At 38.3% G+C, this 13899-nt stretch overlaps 4 protein-coding genes and 1 pseudogene across 4 annotated transcripts; 2 read left to right on the top strand and 3 right to left on the bottom strand.

Moving 5' to 3' along the window:
- Positions 1-491: 491 nt before the first annotated feature.
- Positions 492-3568, top strand: LOC106343115 (aldehyde dehydrogenase family 2 member B7, mitochondrial). The gene is made up of 11 exons (XM_013782248.1): positions 492-740; positions 958-1092; positions 1227-1369; positions 1467-1620; positions 1709-1938; positions 2037-2126; positions 2241-2414; positions 2506-2643; positions 2741-2878; positions 2957-3018; positions 3109-3568. The coding sequence occupies exons 1-11, from the start codon at positions 668-670 to the stop codon at positions 3380-3382; spliced, it is 1611 nt and encodes a 536-aa protein (XP_013637702.1). The 5' UTR covers positions 492-667; the 3' UTR covers positions 3383-3568.
- Positions 3569-3667: 99 nt separating this feature from the next.
- LOC106343116 lies at positions 3668-5661 on the bottom strand. The gene is made up of 4 exons (XM_013782249.1): positions 4878-5661; positions 4600-4785; positions 4387-4478; positions 3668-4302 (listed from the first exon to the last, which is right to left on the bottom strand). The coding sequence occupies exons 1-4, from the start codon at positions 5574-5576 to the stop codon at positions 3726-3728; spliced, it is 1554 nt and encodes a 517-aa protein (XP_013637703.1). The 5' UTR covers positions 5577-5661; the 3' UTR covers positions 3668-3725.
- A 1037-nt stretch (positions 5662-6698) lies between these two features.
- Positions 6699-7736, bottom strand: LOC106295914 (uncharacterized protein At4g28440). Its single transcript, XM_013731925.1, has 3 exons — positions 7636-7736; positions 7223-7462; positions 6699-7088 (listed from the first exon to the last, which is right to left on the bottom strand). Exons 2-3 carry the CDS (start codon positions 7443-7445, stop codon positions 6901-6903), a joined length of 411 nt encoding a protein of 136 aa, XP_013587379.1. The 5' UTR covers positions 7446-7462; positions 7636-7736; the 3' UTR covers positions 6699-6900.
- An 899-nt stretch (positions 7737-8635) lies between these two features.
- Positions 8636-10280, top strand: LOC106295912 (quinone oxidoreductase-like protein At1g23740, chloroplastic). Its single transcript, XM_013731924.1, has 4 exons — positions 8636-9079; positions 9232-9555; positions 9633-9792; positions 9886-10280. The coding sequence occupies exons 1-4, from the start codon at positions 8672-8674 to the stop codon at positions 10149-10151; spliced, it is 1158 nt and encodes a 385-aa protein (XP_013587378.1). The 5' UTR covers positions 8636-8671; the 3' UTR covers positions 10152-10280.
- Positions 10281-10332: 52 nt separating this feature from the next.
- Positions 10333-12200, bottom strand: LOC106295915 (annotated as a pseudogene).
- Between the last annotated feature and the right edge of the window lie 1699 nt (positions 12201-13899).

The following is a 13899-nucleotide window of genomic DNA, read 5'->3' as shown; positions in this document are numbered from 1 at the left end:
AGTTTCTTCTTCTTAGTTTAGTTATTTTATGATTTTTAATAGTGAAATAAATATTTAATTTGTAAATTAAAAAATAGAAAATAGTAAAAAATAATAAATAGTGAAAGTTAATATTATTTTTAGTTGTTCATAAATTAAATATTTAAAATTATTTATATTATTTTACTTATTTCTTTATTCATCTTGAATTTTACTGACCAATAAAATAATTATCAAATTTCATATAAAGATTCTTTATGCGAGAACGATTAGATAACTAAAATTCTTAGAAATTCTATCAGACTCGAAAATTTCGTTTTCTTTTGTTATTTGCTTATTCATTCTAATTTTCTGAGTTTTTGCATTATTCAAGTTCTATCGGTAATTTTTTAAGATAACAAACATATAAATTTTGATGAAAAAATAAAAGAGGACACGTGGCAGCAAACCCCCCTGCCATTGTCAGAAGAAGGGAAAATGTCTGCTTTATATATAAAGATTAGTGTTGGAAACAATATTCTGTTCAGATTTTACACTTGTTTCGTTTTCTTGTGTCGACATGTGGAAGTCGATAATATTAGTTACGAAAATTGGTTCTTTCCATGTTTGTTAAATAACGAAAACATACTCAGCCTACCAGATCGTTCAGAGAGACACTGCAGAGACGAAGAAGCAAACAAACAAAAAAATGGCGTCAAGAAGAGTATCTTCAATGCTCTCTCGCTCCTTCATGTCCTTGCCCTCGCTGTTCGCTCTTAGAGGTATATAAATATACATGTATCTGATGCGATCCATTTTTGTATGTGATCGCTTCTCAGAGTCCGATCGGGCTCTGTTCATATGTGACATCTTAACGTCTCTACGGCGATCGAGAGACTCTTAAATCAATATGTTTCGTTTTGAAATAGTGCTTAATTGATTCTCCATTTTACCCTTGATCTGATATGAATCTCAACTCTCGTTTTTTGTATCCTTCAGGCAAACACCACAACACGAACAGAGGAGTTTACGGATACAGCAACGTCGCTGCAGCCGAAGACACGATCACTCCGCCTGTGAAAGTAGAGCACACACAGCTCTTAATCGGCGGAAAGTTCGTTGATGCAGCCTCAGGTCACATATTTTGAGTCCGGTCACCCTAATTGGTTTTGAGTTACAAGTCCAAAAAATTTAAATACATTTTAAACGCGTAAATATATAGAGTCCTGATTGTTACATTTAAATTGAATGATGATGATCGTTTGCAGGAAAGACATTCCCAACTTTGGATCCAAGAACTGGAGAAGTGATCGCTCAGGTGGCTGAAGGTGATGTGGAAGACGTGAACCGTGCGGTTTCGGCTGCACGCAAGGCCTTTGATGAAGGACCATGGCCTAGAATGACAGCTTATGTAAAACACAAAAAGAGAGTTCCCTTTTGGTGTTTATAAGATATCACAAAACATATAGTTTAATGACTTATCTAGTTTGATTAATAATTTTCTTCAGGAGAGATCAAAGATACTACTTCGCTTCGCTGACTTGGTCGACAAACACAACGACGAGATTGCTGCTATTGAGACTTGGGACAATGGGAAGCCTTTTGAACAGTCTTCCAAGATTGAAGTTCCTATGCTCGCTAGGGTGTTCCGTTACTATGCTGGTGAGTGAAAACCAATGACAAAATCACTAATGTATATTGTGGGATGATTTGTATCTTATTGAGTTGTGTGGGTTGGTGAGTTTGTCAGGTTGGGCAGACAAGATCCATGGAATGACGGTTCCTGGAGATGGTTCACACCATGTGCAGACACTCCATGAGCCTATTGGAGTCGCTGGACAGATCATCCCATGGAACTTCCCTCTTCTCATGCTTTCTTGGAAACTTGGACCAGCTTTGGCTTGCGGTAACACCGTTGTCCTCAAGACGGCTGAGCAAACTCCTCTCTCCGCTCTTCTTGTTGGAAGACTACTTCACGAGGTAACTATGTACTCTTTGTTTTTTACTTTTATTGAAATCTTTGTACAAATATTATCATTTACAAATCATTTAATAATATCTATTACCTGCTTTGACAGGCTGGACTTCCGGAAGGAGTTGTGAATATAGTGTCTGGATTTGGTCCTACAGCTGGTGCAGCCATAGCTAGTCACATGGACATTGATAAGGTTTAAAAGACTAACCTCGAAAACATCTTTGTGTGACCATGCGATCAAAAACATTCAATAGTTTAAAAGATCTGACTTCTGTAGAATTTTAGATAAATCCTCTGCCCTCTACAGGTTGCTTTCACCGGTTCTACTGATGTGGGAAAGATTATTCTTGAGCTGGCTTCAAAAAGCAACCTTAAGGCAGTGACTCTTGAGCTTGGAGGCAAGTCCCCGTTCATTGTATGTGAAGATGCTGATGTGGATCAGGCCGTTGAGCTCGCTCATTTCGCTTTGTTCTTTAACCAGGTATCTTCACTCATAAAAACATCTGTACTTGTTCTTTTTTTTTTTTTTTGAATCAATGCCTTCCTGATAAACTCTTTTGGCTAACTCGCAGGGACAATGCTGCTGTGCTGGCTCGCGTACGTTTGTACATGAACGTGTGTATGATGAGTTTGTTGAGAAAGCTAAAGCTCGCGCAATCAAACGCGCTGTTGGAGATCCCTTCAAGTCTGGCATTGAGCAAGGTCCCCAGGTAGAAGAATCATTACATGATGTAACCGTGACCATACTCTCTCAGTGAAAGACAAAACAGCTTTACGAAATTCTTAACTTGTTTGGGGGCCAAACAGGTGGACTCGGAGCAGTTCAAGAAAATCCTCAAGTACATTAAACATGGAGTTGAGAGTGGAGCTACCTTACAAGCAGGTGGTGACCGGTTTGGTTCCAAGGGTTACTACATTCAGCCCACTGTCTTCTCAGACGTCAAAGTAAGTAAACAGAACATTTCCCTTAAACAACTCAATTACCGTCAAATTCTTACAAAAGTTCATTAATATACTTGGCAGGACGACATGCTCATAGCAACAGACGAGATCTTCGGACCGGTTCAAACCATACTTAAATTCAAGTACAGATCTAATAATACTAAACCAAACATCTCATCTATGTGTTGACATATTCTGATAAAACCATAATAATGGCTATTGATGTTTCATAGGAATCTGGATGAGGTTATTGCCAGGGCTAACAACTCTAGGTATGGTTTAGCTGCTGGAGTGTTCACTCATAATCTGGACACGGCGAATCGGCTGATGAGAGCGCTCAGGGTTGGAAGCGTTTGGATAAACTGTTTCGATGTGTTTGATGCCACAATTCCATTCGGAGGGTACAAGATGAGTGGCATTGGAAGAGAGAAAGGTATCTACAGTCTCAACAATTACTTGCAAGTCAAGGCTGTTGTCACTGCCATCAAGAACCCGGCTTGGCTCTAAACCAAACCAAACCAGGTATCTCTCCCTTAATAAGCTGGACTTATTCTTATTTTCCGAGGTTGGTTAATAAAGGATTTAACACTTATGATGATGATAAATTTATCTTCAGCTCATTTACACATGAAGCTACATAAAAATGTGTGATTTGTAAAACATTTCTTGATATATTCATCTTTTTTCTTCTTCCTGTGACTGATATAACATCCATCATTTATCTGTGACATTTGAGAATAAACTACTTTTTATAACCTTGACTAACAATAATAGAATCCATGAACAAATTTCTCTATAACAAGTGGAAACAATATGAAAAAAAAGATATCAGTGTCTGCACTTGTATGATTCAAGGATTCTTCATTTTGATTCTGAGCTTTCTAGTGATTTGTGATGCTTTTGGATGTACTGGTCGTCTTGTGTTATCAGCAGACTGTTCTGCTTCCACCCAGTTTACAACTCGGAGAATTAAAGACTGTGGAACCTTCTTAACATCTGCATCACCTGTTCCTTTACTCTTCTTCATCCCTTTCTCTAGAGCCTTCTCTATAAACTCCATGAACCAGTTTGCAGCTTCGTTCTCTATCTCTTTAGCCAACCTAACTGTGTTTCCTAACCCGGAAAGAGGAGGAGATGCTGATGGGTTCTTGTTCTCATTGTTTGATCTCAATTTCTTATGGTTTTGCTGCTGCTGCTTCAGGGCAGTAGTTCTTTTCTTTGATGCTGTTTTCTCGTGATCAATAGAGTTATGCTGGATTTCGTTAAGTATGGAAGACGACCCATCCTCAGATTTATTCTCGTTAGCTGCTTCAATGGACGCTATTTCGGTCATGGTTTCAGATATCTGCTTGTGAAACTCCAAGAACTTCTCAAAGCACCCAGCTGGACAATCAGCTTTTGCTGATTTGCTCAGGTTGGCTAATGTCCTGTGTTTTTCCCAAGAACTTAATCACATTTTCAAACTCAAAATCATACAACGAAAATAACAGAAGAGAGATTCAGTTGTGTACTTAAGATGACGAACAACTGTTTCAGTGACTGTAGCTTCTCTTAATGCCTGAAGAGCTATCTTCTGAGCCGTCTCTCGCTGCTGCATAGCTTCCTGTGCACATAGTATCACCAAAAACATTATTAAATACAGGTAAAATACGACCACATAAGAGTTTGTCACTCTTTGACTGCAAACAATGAATCAACATTAGTGCAAAAGGGAAATGAATCACCTTGCTCAATGTGCTGAGTCTTCCAGTTAGAGTCGAAATCTTCTCTTGTTTTTCCATCTTACTATACTTTGGAAAAGCCAATTTCGAAGTAGACTTTGGAGCATCTCTTTCATCTTCCACCAAAGCAGCAGCTGCGGTAGCTCGTCTAGTGCGTACACTCGGAGGAGGTGAGTTGCTTGTCTTTGCCTGCCAAAAAAAGAAAAACTCCATTTTTAAAACTCTCTCTTTTAAGCACAAGCCAAGGAGAGAGAAACTCAAGAACAAAATGCACCACATACAGAGGGTTTAAAAGGACTAAAAAGAGCAGAAGAAACAAAGCTCTTCGCCGTCTCTCTATCGCAAACACTTATACTTCTCGGAAACTTCGAAGAACTCGATGGAACAACAACACAGCTCTTCCTCATCACCGAACCAGGACTCTCTCCTCTCAAAATTCCTCCTCCATAAGAACACCTAACACCACCTGGTGACCTCCCTCTCGTCACCACCCTCTGCTTCGCCGGAGTGCACTGATCAAAATCCAAAGACGCAGGCTTTAACACCAAAACGTCTCCGTTCAGATCCCAAGAGCCTCTCCCACGTTCATTCTTAGTCTTCCCTCCTCCTCTTGCGCAGCTCATCAACGGCTCGGGAGTCCCGAGCAGAGGATGCCTTCCAGGGATGGGCCTAGCGCCTTGAACGATCGGAACAGGGGTCCCCGGATCGAGCCTATCGACGTAGATGAACTGGCCGAGCTGCATCTTGTTGCTGAGAACGACGTCGTTTTGGTCAGAAGGAAGGCTGACGTAGATGGAGTGAGAAGAGTCGGTGACTTTTATGAAAAAGCCTTGTTTGGGTAAGAGATTCTTCTCGTCGAGATCGATGGGGACAATGTCTGTGACTTGTAGTAGAGAGCTTCTGTGTTCTCTGGTCGGTTTAACTCCGGTTTTCATACCGTCGATTAGCTTCTGAAGGATTCCAGGTGCTAAAGCCGCCATTGTTGTCGAGATTGAGATGATGAAAATTTCAAGAAATGGGGTTTGGTTTGCAGAGAGCCAACGGTAAGTGTACTTTGAAGGAGGAAGGGGAAGATAATAAAAGCAAGTTTTTGAATAAATAATAAAAGAAAATATATTTTTTTTGTTGGACGTTGTGAGCAACGGTCGAATTGGTGTGGTAGGTCTGTGTATTGTATCGTTTTTTTATTACTAGTATTATTGTATTTGATTTGTGTAGTTAGTATAGTTAATCATCGGCAGGATCTTCTTGGTTTTATACACTTTTCTCTGATCCATTTATTGACTAATTACCAATTGACTTTACTTTATGAGTTGACTCTGTTTATTCTTCAACAAATTGCACAATTGGTAGTATATCCGTTTCAAGAACAACTCGTAAACAATAATGATGAGATTTGGTGAACTGGTTAACTATATCTATCTGTCAATCAGGTTATGAAAAATAAAGATTGGCTGACTAACCTTTTTAATTAGTAGTTTACATGAAAGTTAGTGGCTGGTAGTTCAAACTTTGACCAACCCTGAACAGACTTTTTTTTTATGTTCGGCAACAAATATTAGTTTTAGAAATATCATCATTCGGTTCATTTTGGCATTCGTAAACTCGGTTTAGTCCGATTTGTTTTAAAAAAATAAAATAAATTAAGAATCCATATAAAAACCAAGTTAATTTCATTTTGTACCGGTTTTAGCTCAATTTGCTTCGAACAGTATATGCTTGACTGCTTGAGAACTTATTGCCTCGACTTCTATTAGGTTTTGAAGTGTACCAAACGTCTGCTCCTACACAGCGGCGTCCAGAAATGCTAGGGCCATAAATATTTTTTGTAAGGTTTTAACAAAATTTTTTTTACAATTTTGGAGATTGTTTTTAGTGAAAATTTTTAATTTTTTTTTGAAGATTGTAGGTTAATGTTTCATTTTGCTATGCTCAAGATCACCCCTGTTCCTACGCTGACTAAGAACATATGTTTTTATCTTTTCTTGTGGTCTGCGGTGTGGTCTCTGTAGAACATTCTCTCCCTGTCTAGAATAACAATAATATTGCACATAAGTCTTAACAATTATGTTGACATTGCAAAACAAAGGCTGTAACAAAATCCCAAATCAAAGCAACTTAACCCACAAAGCCCTGCATTCACTTTTATAGAGGCATTATCAGTCTTTCATAGCTTTGTGCAAGATAGAGTTATTAGGTTAACTGTAACGCCAACATCAACAGCTACGATTTACTTCCTTTATTAACACTGATCATCAGTTTCTCTAGCCGGGAAAACAGAAGTATTTCGAGTATTTTTGTCACTCATTCGACAGCATTGACAAGCTCATACTCGATAAGGGACATGTTGGTGTCTTCTTTAACTTTGAAGCTGGCAGGCTCTGTGACTTCAACGCGACCCCACTTGTCTACAGCTAGCCTCATTGATCCTTTATACATGTCGATTTTTGCATTGCGTAGAGTTACAGTGGTTCCTTCTTTCATTAAGTCCACTACACAGAAAAACAAGTTTACATAACCAAAATCAAGATAACATGTAACAGTTCAATTATTCACTAGCCCGGGGATCACATACATTCCTAGCACTAATAGCACATATACAAATGTCAGTCTCTAAGATAAGTACCTTGGTCATTTCTTGCGGTGAAGACAACAATCCCAGTCTCGTCTCCGACAACGCATTCAGAAATGCGCATCTGGCGAGCCTGAGGACCACCTCCGGGACCTTTCTGTAACACCATCTTGGTGCTAACGATCTTAACGGTGACATTGTGTCCGCTAGTCCCAGGACGCAGCTGATCAACCTTAGTGAAAGCTGGCTTTCTCAACCCGGGTTTCGTGTCTGCCATTTTTCAATAAGAAGAGCCTGTAATGAAACAAAAAACACAAGTTCTTACCAATCCAAATGATCCAGTTTAGATAATAAATTGAGCAACAAGACACAAAAGTTATGAAAATAAACTGATCAATGAAGGAACATGAGATCACTTCAGAATATAGCAATAACTAGGAGCAATGCATGTAGTTCCTGGCACTTACCTTTGGATTGTTCGAAGGTTGAGACGACAGGATAGAGATAGATCTGATTCACGTCACATTCGATGAAAATGAATTCAGGGCGTGTGAGGAAACGGACGGTCGGTTTTTAAGCTCGGTCATCCACGTGTACACATCGTGCTTCTTTGTGCGCGGTTGTATGATCGATCATCATCGTGCCTAGGTGAACGTTCGTACTCGATTTTTATGTCCGTTTCAATTGATCGGCCTGTCAAGCCCAACCAACGTTTTGAAAACCGGATCAAACATTGATTCGGCATTGTAGTTAGGTTAATGGTCGGACCGGTTCAACCAAGTTATTAAATTTTAATTTTAGATTAAATAACTATATATGTATAATTATATAAACTATTTTTATAAAATGTATATCATTGATAGAATCTAAAAATGATATAAAAAGAAAATTTAAAACTTGAAAAATAATATTAAATATAATGAAAAATAATTTATTTAGATATTTGAAAAACAATATGAATTTTTTTAATGAAATATTTTTTAAATTTGCAGTTTTTTTTATATTTTTAACTTAAATTTGAGAAAACAGGATTTTAATATCGAATCGGGTCACCGTTTTTAGCGAATTTCGTCGGTTTTTGACTGAGTTTACCGGTTTAACTCAATTTCGGTTTTTACTACAATTTCGGAACTGGTTAAAAGGTCGAGTCAAGGTCTGACCGGTCGGTCTTGTTTTCAAAACATTGAGCCCAACTAATATTTACAGCCCAATTTATATATTGATGAAACAAAAACGACACGTTCTTTTTGCTTATAATATTGAAAACAGCAACGGTCTCGTAATGAGAAGACAGACTACCCGCCGTTTGAATTCGTTATGGTTCTCGAATATCCGGATACAGAAACGCCACAACTTTTCTTATTAAAAGATTAAAACGACAACCACAGAAAACAGTGACCAATCAGAGAACGCCACGAGACATGGTAGTTGATTGAATTCGAATAAAAAGCAGAGGAAGCGAAAGAGATAAGCCGTTTCGTGAAATTAGCGGTAGACTGAAAAATGAACACTGCGCTTGCAACAACCACCGCCACAACTCCCGCGCTTCGCCGCGAGACACCTCCTCTCCGTCATTGTTCTCTCGCAAAACCGTCAGTTTTCCGATTAAACAGAGTAGGATTCAAATCCGGCGTGCAAACCATCGGGAAGTCATTACTGAGGATATCCGCGAGCAATCAGAGCGCTTCAGCGGCAGTTAACGTCGCGGCGGATACTTCAATTCCAAGCGAGATGAAGGCTTGGGTGTACAGTGAATACGGCGGAGTGGATGTTCTGAAGGTAGAGAGCAACATTGCTGTTCCGGTGGTTAACGATGATCAGGTATTGATCAAAGTTGTTGCGGCGGCTCTTAATCCCGTCGACGCAAAGAGACGGCAAGGAAAGTTCAAAGCCACCGATTCGCCTCTCCCGGTAAATTTAAGAAATATCTCTCCAATAAAAACTGAAAATTAATTTAACTTGGATGGGCTTTTTGACATTTGCTTCATGGGCCGGCCCTGCTCGCGGGCATAGAAGAAGATTTCAGATTCTTATTTTGAATTTTCGTTGTTGGACTGGAGCAGACGGTTCCTGGATACGACGTCGCAGGAGTAGTGGTGAAGGTGGGAAGCGCGGTGAAAGACTTCAAACAAGGAGACGAAGTATACGCAAACGTGAGCGAGAAAGCGTTGGAAGGACCGAAGCAATCCGGCTCTCTGGCGGAGTACACGGCCGTGGAAGAGAAGCTTTTAGCCTTAAAGCCTAAAAACATCGATTTCGCTCAAGCCGCGGGGCTTCCGCTTGCTATTGAAACCGCCGACGAAGGTCTCGTTAGGACGGAGTTCTCCGCCGGGAAATCAATTCTCGTTCTCAACGGCGCCGGAGGAGTAGGAAGCCTTGCGATTCAGGTTAAAAAAAAAAAAACCAATTCTCGTTTCTCAATGGTTCTTGATTGATTCCCTCACGTTTCGTATATGGAACACAGCTTGCGAAGCACGTCTACGGAGCTTCGAAGGTGGCTGCAACAGCGAGCACCGGGAAGCTAGAGCTGGTGAGAAGCTTAGGTGCTGATTTAGCTATTGATTACACCAAGGAGAACATTGAAGACTTGACTGAGAGATTCGATGTCGTCTTTGACGCCATTGGTAAGCAAACACGAAAACAAAATAACACATGAATGTAGTTTCTTGTACAAGTAATCAAGAACACTGTTTTTTTTGTTTTGTTTTGTCAAAAAGGGATGTGTGATAAGGCGGTGAAGGTGATAAAGGAAGGAGGGAAAGTTGTGGCCTTGACCGGAGCCGTCACGCCTCCTGGTTTCAGATTCGTTGTGACATCTAACGGCGATGTTCTGAAGAAACTGAATCCATACATTGAGAGTGGGAAGGTGAAGCCTGTGGTTGATCCCAAAGGACCTTTTCCATTCTCACGTGTGGCTGATGCTTTCTCATACCTAGAAACGAACCATGCCACAGGGAAGGTCGTTGTATATCCTATCCCTTGAGTTGCTTAAGTGTAGCCTTATTTATATGTTAAGCTAATTAAACAAGCGTCAAAAGTCGTTGTAGAGGGTTTTGAGTTATAAACTCATATGAATATGGAAACTAAAATGCTATTTATAGCTTTTTCATTACAGAGATCAAACGAGACTAGAGAAGACACAAAAGTAGTAAACATAGAGAAAACATGAGTAGGAATGTTTTAAGAAAAGGAAAAAGCAGGGGTGGTCTTGAAGTCGAGTTCCCAGAGATCAAACGTTCCTTTCACGAAATCGTAGTGAGCTCCTCTTAAGGCGAGCTTGTTCTTCACCACTCGCTCTTTCACAAATGGGTAAGACAACAGATTCCCTAAGGACACGTTCACGGCTTCCTGGAAATCCAAAGACAATCTCAGCTTTTACCTTCAAATTAAGACAGAGAAACGGAGCAAAGATTGTGTCTTTTTCTTATTAACTACCTTCTCACAGTAGCTACACTGATCGTTGAAGCTCAGATGTCCTGCTTGACCATGTTCTTTGCCGGTGTGCCGATCTGGACCCAGTTATCTATGAAGACGCTGCCATTATAAAGAATTTCAATAAAATTAGTGAACCAATCACCAAGAAACTGTCTCATGCTTGATCATGATATTGATTATATTAGCGTTTTGAGATTAGTTACTTCTTAGAAGGAGCAGCATCATCTTCAATGGACATGAGTCCCTTTATTCCACCACAACGGCTGTGACCAATCACCAGAGTAACGATTAATTAACAACATCATCTTCAATGGACATGATATCCCTCTAAGTAACGATTAATTAATTAACTACGTACGTTGAGGGCTGTAACTGGAAATTCAAGGGCTGCACCAACACCAGAGTGTTGCGTCTGCAAGTTTCCAAAGCTTAGTGTTATTAGTTTAGTTATTTAGTCACTAACAACTTGTGATGTTATGTAACTAGAGGGACATGTACATAATTTTTTTTAGTTAGGACGAACCTTGTCAAAAGGTGGCACCATGTTTGCAATGTTTCTAACGACAAATGCTTCCCCAGGTTTGAAATTCAAGATCTGAGTAGGGCTAACTCGTGAATCCGATCGAACAAGCAAACACCAGAAACTGCAAAAAAAAAAAAAAATTCACATTGTTAAAATGATCTCTTTCAAGTTGTCTTAATAGTTTTAGGGTTTTTAGTTTTTTATTTGCGTGTGTTCTATAGTATCATCACCACTAGTCATTATTGGATTAAACCTTATCTTCTGTTTCATACCCTTTTTGGCCACTTAAGAGTGAAATGAAGCTAGAAACGGAAACCACGCTAAAGGAGAAAAATAATAAAATAGATTGGCAAAATCTAAACCTTGGGGCTCTGGCCTTTGGCAAGTGCATTGTACAGAGATGGCTTCTTCCTGAAAATTGATGAAACCAATACATAAAATTATACATTTAATCATCAAGTTGAAGACTCGAGCTTTTATTTAACCAAGACACACGTTTATAAACATCCAGAAAACTTAAAATAAACCTTTTTGTCTAATGCCCTTTTGAGAATGTAACTAGATTAACATAAGTATTTAACTTTATAAGCACTATTATTAAATGTTGGGGAAAAGTGAAGTTTTATCAATATTAAAAGTACAATGAAATAGACGGATACGGAACTAGGAAGTAAACGTACAGATACTTGTGAGTCTTGAAATGGATAAATCCGGATTTGATTCGCTCTACTGCATCTGATGATTTGTTGGAATCAAGTTCCTCTAGCTCAACCGTTAACTTCTTGATCTTTGAGGCCGCCACTTTCCCGAGATCCGATTTCTTACTGCAGTTAACGTTTTAATATCAAACAAAATATAGAAGACAAACTGTAGGTTATCTATACAAAATAATTAATAATCAAGGTATATATGGGAGCCAAAATGATCATTCCACAAACTGTAAAATCCAAAATTCTAGATCTGCTTTGGGAGAGAAAGAGAGAGAGAGAGAGAGAGAGAGAGAGAGTGTGTACCTGAGAAGCCCTCCTAGTTTTTTAAGGGCATCTTCATACGTCTCCGTCAACATTTCCTTTCGTTTCTAAGACCAAAAAAATAAAGACTTTAGATAAGAAAATACAAGAAAACGTTTTGGAGAACTAATACTATAAGCATGTGTTAATGCGATAAGAATCGAAATAGATTAGTTGATTTTGTTCCTATTTTTGAACAAGTGAGAAAATAAAGAGAAGGAATGACTTTGTAACTACGGAGTTAACACTATCACAACCGAAGGAACGAAAACTAACTAACAACGTTTTAATTTAGACAAAGGTGAAACAGAAACATAGATCATAATTATGGTCAATCGAATCTATAGAACAAACACTAATGAATATTTAGTTTGTAGGCGGACCTTGGGAGGCGCTTTTGATAACAAACGATCTAGAGAGAGTGATACTTGAAAAAGTTTTACTTGCTTATCTAAAGAGATGGTCTATACTCCATTACTTATAGCCGGAGATCAGTGACATTTCATTACGCGGCAAAATTTTATATGCTTTCCACTTGTCATAGAGGGATTATTATAAAACATAACTTTTTGGGATAGACGCTTATTAAAGCAAAACAATGTAATTATGAAAAATATACAATTTAGCATGGAGGAAACAAAAACCTCCAAATTATAATATTTTGTTTTTTGAGAAGAAGGAAAATAGACGCCAGTGGTGAATTCATCATTTTTTCTCCTGTACAGTATTAGTTGGTCTTGATATTCAATCACTTTTACCTTTTCGTCAATGAAAACTAGGTAAGTCTCGATCTACGTAGGGATATATAGATAATATATATCATGGTAGAGGACCAAGACCAACTAAAATCGAGAACTCAATCGAGTGGTACTTGAGATGAATCAATATCAGAATTATGAAGATGCTAGCTATTATAGAATTGTCAAGTAAGACAGATAATATTATCAATTTATAAAAAAAATTATTTATGAAGAAAGCCAGTAATTTAACGTCAAAAGTTTTCATTCCTTGCGTTTAGTATTTTTTTCGTTCAAAAGGTCCAGCCACATTGAGATAAATCTCCTGCACAAATGACGCCTTTCTTAGCTATGAAAGTTTGGAAATTTCGATGTTGTAGACTGTATAGTGTTTTCCAAAAACTTTATGGTACCCAAGTGAAAAAGAAAAGAAAAACATTGTGAGATAGAGTAGTCTTGTGGAAAGCACGAAACATTTAAAACCTCTGCTCTATCGAACAATAAGATCTAATTCACGGTAAAACTTTGTTTTATTCCAGCAATTTTTCACTAGACTCGAAGAACCAACATTCTTTTGTGTCGTTCTTCTTAACATTTTTTCCATCTATACTTTTGGATATAAACCGAAGCTCATTGCTCTGATTTTGTCAATTAATTGCAGGAGTAAAGATAAGGAAAAAAATATTAATTTGAAGAAGGGAGAAAACGGTATTTTAATAATGGTTTGCAAGTAGTGCCAAATTCTTAATAATATCTCTTTCTATTCTTAACATTTTTTATCTTCCCATATTGCAATTACCACGTTAAAAACAAGTAATAAGATTAACAATAGTCATGGCAGAAAAGATAAGTATCGGTGAATTCAATAAGAATTAATCATCGGTAAAGGGATAACGTAAAAGAAAAAAAAAGTAATTTAACAAAAATAGACAAAAGTAACAATTTGTTTTTATTCAGGCCAACGGATATGACTGGATAAGTCAACTAACGTTGGCTGGTGGATCACGTTGCAAAAGGAAATAAACT

This window comes from Brassica oleracea, chromosome C5 (assembly GCF_000695525.1).
Source record: "Brassica oleracea var. oleracea cultivar TO1000 chromosome C5, BOL, whole genome shotgun sequence".
Lineage (NCBI taxonomy): Eukaryota > Viridiplantae > Streptophyta > Magnoliopsida > Brassicales > Brassicaceae > Brassica > Brassica oleracea.
This window is presented reverse-complemented; position numbering and strand designations above follow the sequence as displayed.

Bases quoted from the DNA above. Each gene is read 5' to 3' on its own strand.
- LOC106343115 (XM_013782248.1), top strand. From the start codon at position 668: ATGGCGTCAAGAAGAGTATCTTCAATGCTCTCTCGCTCCTTCATGTCC. The intron at 1,939-2,036 runs GTAACTATGTAC...CTGCTTTGACAG, and splicing joins TTGGAAGACTACTTCACGAG to GCTGGACTTCCGGAAGGAGT. The intron at 3,019-3,108 runs GTACAGATCTAA...GATGTTTCATAG, and splicing joins CAAACCATACTTAAATTCAA to GAATCTGGATGAGGTTATTG.
- LOC106295914 (XM_013731925.1), bottom strand. From the start codon at position 7,445: ATGGCAGACACGAAACCCGGGTTGAGAAAGCCAGCTTTCACTAAGGTT. The intron at 7,089-7,222 runs GTACTTATCTTA...TTTTCTGTGTAG, and splicing joins CACCGCAAGAAATGACCAAG to TGGACTTAATGAAAGAAGGA.
- LOC106343116 (XM_013782249.1), bottom strand. From the start codon at position 5,576: ATGGCGGCTTTAGCACCTGGAATCCTTCAGAAGCTAATCGACGGTATG. The intron at 4,786-4,877 runs GTATGTGGTGCA...TTTTTTTGGCAG, and splicing joins TTAGTCCTTTTAAACCCTCT to GCAAAGACAAGCAACTCACC. The intron at 4,479-4,599 runs GTGATTCATTTC...CTATGTGCACAG, and splicing joins GACTCAGCACATTGAGCAAG to GAAGCTATGCAGCAGCGAGA.
- LOC106295912 (XM_013731924.1), top strand. From the start codon at position 8,672: ATGAACACTGCGCTTGCAACAACCACCGCCACAACTCCCGCGCTTCGC. The intron at 9,556-9,632 runs GTTAAAAAAAAA...TATGGAACACAG, and splicing joins TAGGAAGCCTTGCGATTCAG to CTTGCGAAGCACGTCTACGG. The intron at 9,793-9,885 runs GTAAGCAAACAC...TTTGTCAAAAAG, and splicing joins TGTCGTCTTTGACGCCATTG to GGATGTGTGATAAGGCGGTG.